Source organism: Copadichromis virginalis, linkage group LG20, assembly GCF_057382275.1.
Source record: "Copadichromis virginalis isolate Kocher_CV1m ecotype Utaka linkage group LG20, C_Virginalis_male_GT1.1, whole genome shotgun sequence".
Lineage (NCBI taxonomy): Eukaryota > Metazoa > Chordata > Actinopteri > Cichliformes > Cichlidae > Copadichromis > Copadichromis virginalis.
In genome coordinates, this window is record NC_140637.1 from 16,541,987 (window position 1) to 16,549,775 (window position 7,789).

General features: G+C 40.3%; 1 protein-coding gene across 1 annotated transcript in view; it reads left to right on the forward strand.

The window, feature by feature from the left end:
- The window catches only part of LOC146684506 (ephrin type-B receptor 2-like), an 80,579-nt gene extending 73,944 nt beyond the window's left edge, over nt 1-6,635 (forward strand). Inside the window, exons 12-16 of the mRNA XM_085444396.1 lie at nt 1,577-1,792; nt 1,898-2,047; nt 2,929-3,122; nt 3,221-3,376; nt 5,667-6,635. Coding sequence (XP_085300522.1) covers nt 1,577-1,792; nt 1,898-2,047; nt 2,929-3,122; nt 3,221-3,376; nt 5,667-5,775 — 825 coding nt within the window. The 3' untranslated portion in view covers nt 5,776-6,635. The remainder of the gene's footprint in view (nt 1-1,576; nt 1,793-1,897; nt 2,048-2,928; nt 3,123-3,220; nt 3,377-5,666) is intronic.
- The last annotated feature ends 1,154 nt before the right edge of the window (nt 6,636-7,789 follow it).

Sequence of the window (7,789 nt, forward strand, 5' to 3'; positions counted from 1 at the left end):
CCTTGACAGGCTCAGAAAAGTCAAAAATAGTGAGATATCTTGCAGAGGGATGCAGCAGTCTCAAAATTGCAAAGCTTCTGAAGCGTGATCATCGAACAATCAAGCGTTTCATTCAAAATAGTCAACAGGGTCGCAAGAAGCGTGTGGAAAAACCAAGGCGCAAAATAACTGCCCATGAACTGAGAAAAGTCAAGCGTGCAGCTGCCAAGATGCCACTTGCCACCAGTTTGGCCATATTTCAGAGCTGCAACATCACTGGAGTGCCCAAAAGCACAAGGTGTGCAATACTCAGAGACATGGCCAAGGAAAGAAAGGCTGAAAGACGACCACCACTGAACAAGACACACAAGCTGAAACGTCAAGACTGGGCCAAGAAATATCTCAAGACTGGTTTTTCTAAGGTTTTATGGACTGATGAAATGAGAGTGAGTCTTGATGGGCCAGATGGATGGGCCCGTGGCTGGATTGGTAAAGGGCAGAGAGCTCCAGTCCGACTCAGACGCCAGCAAGGTGGAGGTGGAGTACTGGTTTGGGCTGGTATCATCAAAGATGAGCTTGTGGGGCCTTTTTGGGTTGAGGATGGAGTCAAGCTCAACTCCCAGTCCTACTGCCAGTTTCTGGAAGACACCTTCTTCAAGCAGTGGTACAGGAAGACGTCTGCATCCTTCAAGAAAAACATGATTTTCATGCAGGACAATGCTCCATCACACGCGTCCAAGTACTCCACAGCGTGGCTGGCAAGAAAGGGTATAAAAGAAGAAAAACTAATGACATGGCCACCTTGTTCACCTGATCTGAACCCCATTGAGAACCTGTGGTCCATCATAAAATGTGAGATTTACAAGGAGGGAAAACAGTACACCTCTCTGAACAGTGTCTGGGAGGCTGTGGTTGCTGCTGCACGCAATGTTGATGGTGAACAGATCAAAACACTGACAGAATCCATGGATGGCAGGCTTTTGAGTGTCCTTGCAAAGAAAGGTGGCTATATTGGTCGCTGATTTGTTTTTGTTTTGTTTTTGAATGTCAGAAATGTATATTTGTGAATGTGGAGATGTTATATTGGTTTCACTGGTAAAAATAAATAATTGAAATGGGTATATATTTGTTTTTTGTTAAGTTGCCTAATAATTATGCACAGTAATAGTCACCTGCACACACAGATACCCCCCTAAAATAGCTAAAACTAAAAACAAACTAAAAACTACTTCCAAAAACATTCAGCTTTGATATTAATGAGTTTTTTTGGGTTCATTGAGAACATGGTTGTTGTTCAATAATAAAATTATTCCTCAAAAATACAACTTGCCTAATAATTCTGCACTCCCTGTAGAACCTGGTACCCTGGTACTCTCTTTTTCAAGAGAATTTGTACAGTTTAATATCTGAAAAAGGCTGCACATGGAAGCAGGCAGAGTGGTTGAGACATAATGCTCAGACATTTATCCAAAAGAGTCCAGTGTTTTTTTCCAATTAGTTTTATAACACCCTGTGATGTTTGGAGAGTCAGCACATGTGATTTTTGTGGAGTGAATTTACATTAATTTACACTAATTTGATGTTGTTTTCTTGAAAGCAAAATGATGGCCAGTTCACAGTGATACAGCTGGTGGGAATGTTGCGCGGCATTGCAGCAGGAATGAAATACTTGTGTGACATGAACTATGTCCATCGAGACCTGGCAGCGAGGAACATCTTGGTCAACAGCAACCTAGTGTGCAAAGTGTCTGACTTTGGCCTGTCACGTTTCCTTGAAGAGGATACTTCAGACCCCACTTACACCAGTGCTCTGGTGAGTCCTTATCAGTGACTATGGAGACCTTCATTCAGTACATTTCATTTATAATACTTCAAATTGTATTATAAATTCTGTCATAAATGAACTTCTTCTTCTTAGGGGGGAAAGATTCCCATCAGGTGGACAGCACCAGAGGCCATTCAGTACAGGAAGTTCACCTCCTCAAGTGACTGCTGGAGCTATGGCATAGTCATGTGGGAGGTGATGTCATATGGAGAGAGGCCCTACTGGGACATGAGTAATCAAGATGTGAGTAAAGCCCTTTAAAATTACTGGTATTTGTGTTTAAGATAAACAATGATAAACTGCCAGGTAGTGGTAGTTGTTCCCTTGGGCTTAGCAGTTTCAGTTAAGTAGTTTCAATTTACTGCCAAAAGAATGTGATAACGGCCCATTATTGCTTCTGTAGTCAGTCAGAGAAAATCTTTTGTGACTGAAATTGTACCCTGAAATCAGCACGTCGCAGAGAAATGAGAAATGTGAACGAACTAAATAAACCTTGATGCACACTACTTACTCCTGAAAAACAACCCCATCACTCCGCCACCAAATTTTAAGCTTTGACACAATACAGTTAGATAAGTACTGTTCTCATGGCAATTGCTCAAACCAGAGGCATCCATCAGATTGCCAGATGGAGACACGTGATTTGTCACTCCAGAAAACACATCTCCACTACTCTAGAGTCTGGTGGTGGCGTGCTGTAGGCCTCTGGATCCGATGCTGTTTTCAAACCCATGAAGCTCTCTATGCACTGTTGTTGAGCTAATCTGAAGGCCACGTGAAGTTTGGAGGTCTGTAATGATTTACTCTGTCCATAAAGGTGGTGACCTCCGTGGCAACCTCGTACTACACAGTGTTAAACATGTCCATGTCCCAACTTATTTGAGATTCCAAATGGCTCTTTTTCTTAAAATAGTACATTTTCTCAGTTTAAACATTTGCTATGAGAATAATATATCAGTTTATCAGATTTGCAAGTCATTTCTTTTTTCTTTTTAAATCCTGTCCTGTTTGTCAGCTTTTTGCAATCAGAATTATGATCTGAATGCATTCAGTTTTTATTTACATTTTGCACCTTATTCCAAGACTTTTGTTTTAACCATGAGTTTTCATGCAAATTGTTTTAGGTAATCAATGCCATAGAGCAGGACTACAGGTTGCCACCCCCTATGGATTGTCCTAGTGCACTACATCAGCTAATGCTTGACTGCTGGCAGAAAGATCGCAACAACCGACCCAAATTCAGCCAGATTGTCAGCACACTGGATAAGATGATCCGCAATCCCAACAGCCTGAAGGCCATGACACCATTGTCATCAAGGTATGACAGGAAGAACAATTATTTCACGCTGAGAGTTGCTGACACCCAATCATCTTTTTAACTTCTAGTTCTTTTGTCTTTTTCTATCCACCATTTAGTGTTCATTTAGCTCTGCTTGATCGCAGCACTCCAGATTTCTCCTCTTTCAGCACCATCGATGAGTGGCTGGATGCCATAAAAATGGGCCAGTACAAGGAGAATTTCACCAGTGAAGGCTTCACCAGCTTTGATGTGGTGTCTCAAATGACCATGGAGTATGTTAGATACTTTTCTTATATCAAAAACAGAGGTCTCACGTGCACACACTAGCTGATGAGTTAGAATGCGGCAACAATGGGGAAGTGTAAGGATTTGAGTGAGGGAAACCTTGGACCTTGCCATCTATGTGGATATTACTACCTACTACCTACCTAAGCATTGTTGCAGACCATGTACACAAACTGTACACCCTACTTTGATCTTAAGTGATCTTAAATGGGCCAGACCAGTGAAACTACATTATAAATGTTGTTACTCGTTAAGTTACTGTGGACTCATTAATAGTTGAAAAATAGTATCTCACCTGTCATTTCAGTGTTTAACTGTTAGTAATTGCTTTAATGTAATCTGAAAGAAACAGAAACGTATTCACGGAAACAGTATTCCCTAATGGCTATGGCCTCTTTCAGCGGGAAAATATGCCCTGCCGCAAAGGAAAAATGGTTCAGAAAAGTTGGGACTTAAAGAATCTGTTGCTAATCTCTTTGTGCCAGATACAACAGCGTGCATTCAGGGACCTACTGATGTCTCCATGCCTTGATGGTGTTTGTAGTCAAACTTGGCACTGCTCATGTTGGTACTGGTCTAAGAATCCTTGTGTACTGCTCTGCCAACCAGGAGCTGTCGCTTTGGCTCTGTGGTGTTATTTCCAATACCTTTCTCAGGTGTCCTTACATATTGACTCATGTGTCTACTCAGCTTGGTTGAGATGAGCTTCCATGTTGTGGAGAAGCAGGTATTCAGGCAGTTGTTCTATGATGTCATACCATTATGGGGATCGCGAAGGATCCCCATAATGGTATGACATGACGGTTTGGAGAGTAAGGCTGAAGAAGCTCGTTGATATAAGTGGAGGCCTCTCTTTATAAAGACATAAAAGTAAGAGTGAGGATTCTAAACTGATATATAATAATAATAATTAAAGATATGGTAATAAAATTATGAGGCTTTGCCAACAAAAATTAAAATAAGCACTTAATATTTGCCACCATGTTAAATGGCCTGTATTTTGTATAGCGTTTTACTAGTCCCTAAGGACCCCAAAGCGCTTTACACATCCAGTCATCCACCCATTCACACACAGGTGATGGCAAGCTACATTGTAGCCACAGCCACCCTGGGGCGCACTGACAGAGGCGAGGCTGCCAGACACTGGCGCCACCGCCAAGGACTGCCCAAGGACACAACGACCGAGACTGTCCAAGCCAGGGCTCGAACCGGCAACCTTCCGATTACAAGGCGAACTCCCTCTTGAGCCACAATCGCCCCTCATGGACCATGGGCCTTAAACTTCCAAAGAAATCAAACATGAGCATGTCTATTAGGCTGTCCAAACTTTCAGGGGTAAGACTTGGATCTCACAGGTCAGCAACATGAGCAGGACTGAACTTATCTTTTTATTTTATTTGTATCCCTCAATTGTAAAAGCATTGCTCTGCTGCCTGCCTGCCTGCCCCACATACCCAAGTTTGTGAATACAATAACTCAAAAATGAGGTGATGTAATACCTTAGGTGTATCAGATGAGTCTGAATCTTAATGATATTGACCTCAAGGTTAAGTCAGGGTTCAACTTTCCTGAAAATCACCTAGGATTTTCTCATTTATACAACAGGTATTTCTACTATGAAGCTGAAGGGTAGCACGGGCAGCTGCCTGTATTTTTATTTATTTATTTATTTACTTTGAACATTTACACGTTTGTGTGCTTTAAATTTGTCACCCATTGTCAGAATGCTCTGCTGTTCAACTATAATGTCCTGAGGTGTCTATGGTAGGAGATTACCTGAACTACCTGTGTGTGCCATTGTGCAACAGCACATAAGAGCTTTCAAAGCCCAGAGTTTTTTTGGCCACACCAGCAGCCTCCCTTACTGTAGGGAGGCTGCTGCCATACTAGTTATCATACTACTTATCATACTAGTTACCATACTAGTTATCCATGTTCCCGAAATGAAAAATTAAGTTGAAGAGGTTTTTTTACATGCTAGAGGAGACCAAATGTGTGTCACAGAGACACAAGCGCAAGTGGACTTGCACTGAGAAATGTGAAAGTAACTGTTGCTTAAAGTGTTGCAGATTTAAAGGAAGACTGGTAAATTTCATGATCGATTATGGACTAAGTGCCTGAACTTTTTTAACCAACTTTGTACAATTTTATAATATACACAAAAGTTGTCATTTAGATTTGGTTGTCAGTATCCACAAGCCAGAATGCCTTCTGAAATGTCAACTGTTACTCCTGTGGTATAGCTGGGTGTAATGATGGCGTATGATTTAACTTCAGGGATATCCTCCGAGTGGGAGTGACATTGGCTGGTCACCAGAAGAAGATCCTGAACAGCATCCAGTCAATGAGGGCCCAGATGAACCAGATCACCTCTGTGGAAGTGTGATCTCATAGACCAGAAGCACAAAGACTGTTCACTACAGGAAGTCCAGCTGCCAGTAACCATGCATTGAGGAACACATACACTGTGACTTCAGTTGAACCTCAGATTCACTTTTCCTCCTTCCAAACACTCTCCAAAGGCTTCCATCAGTATGCAGCACAGCACAGATGTTGAGTAGTTTTCTTGAAGCTGCTGTATATTCAGGTAACAGTCTTTTTGGGGGGCTGTTGGACATAATCACAGGCATCTAACTGTCAAATTACTACAGTACAGTCACGTGTCTTGTTAATGTTCCATCACTCTTCCACTCTCTCCACTACCAGCAACTTAAGTTATTCTTAAGAATTAATGTCCTAAAATTGGCCTTGCATTTTGAATTTTATGCAAGGAACCTGCTGTTACAGTGAACGATGATATTAAAAACAGCATAGCAGGACTCAATGAACTGGCTGGTGCAAATTACAACTTATACGTTAAGTTGAGCATATTTATTTATAGCTGCCACCTTCACCTTACTGCTACCTCTGTACCACAGTAATTGTGGCATTTTTCGTAACTATGTAAAGTTTCTTAACTATGTAAAGCTGCAAATCAGAACTTTTTGTCAGATCAAACCCAGTTTTTGGTACAGGTAATTGAACATTTACATAGATTGTATGGTGTGAATTTGAATAAGGAAGCATTGGCTAACTATGACCCTTATATTATTCAGCTACAATGTAGATGAACACACTTCTACTACCAGCAACAACAGGTGCCAAATACATATATATATATCTCTCTCTCTCTCTCTCTACACACACACACACACACACACACACACACACACACACACACACACACACACACACACATATATATATGTATGTATATGTGTGTGTGTGTGTGTGTGTGTGTGTGTGTGTGTGTGTGTGTGTGTGTGTGTGTGTGTGTGTAGAGAGAGAGAGAGAGAGAGATATCATTTATCTCACTGTCCCATTTACTGCGGAAACTGTGATACGAAACTTGCAGATATGATTCTCGGTTCTGTTCATGTGTTTTGGGGTTAAAGGTTTACAAGTTTTCATGTTTTATAGAAAATTGTTCAAGAGAAATACCTTTTACACCCAGTTGTTGTCTTGTACATATCAGTATATATTTTTCTTTTAAGAAAAAAAGACTGCTCTTTCATTTGGCACTTTTAAATCATAGCTGTTAAACAAATTGCTTTTCAATGTTTCTTATTCTCACATACCACTGAGAGCTATAGGCACTGGCTTGCCAACAGAAGCAAATTGGGATTTAGTGTCTTGCCAGAAGATAGTTCTAAATGATGTCGCAACTGAACTACTAACACTGTATTTAGTGACTCAACATTACTTGAGTTATAGCTTCCCAGCAAGTGCTACCAATAACCAATTATTATTCTATTATCAAAGTGATTTAAAATAACATTCAAATGTCCTGCAGATTTTGAAATCTAGAAATTTTAAAATGTCAATTCAAATGTCTCTATGTTTTGCAACCTAACAAAGGCCGTATGTAGAGGAGTGCTTTTCAAGTCATTTTCAGAATATGAAAAATAATACAAATCTTGTTAATTATGTGTTCAACAGGCTTGGCTGATAAAAACCGATGATACATATCCCTTTATTAAGCATAGCATGTATTACATTTGACACCAAAGTTTAGCCTTTAACATTAAACTCTGTGTATGATGTCTTGAGCTTGACCACCTACAGTGTAACTTTCTTGGATATATATAAAATGCACAAATTATTGCTTTCATAATTAGGAGACTCACATCCACTTATTGTGAGAAAACAAATGATTATTCTTGCCCAAAAGTAAATTCACATAATTAGTATGTCATTCAGATGTTTTCTCATTAAGAAACTGAGTAGCACTTGATAATGCAGCCCATAACTTATGGTATAATTTCATATATTTCAGATCAGAATGTAGGGTGTTTTTCAGTTGTCTAAAAATATATCTCTGTAAGGACAGTGCAACCAACTAGGGCCAGGACCAAATTGCT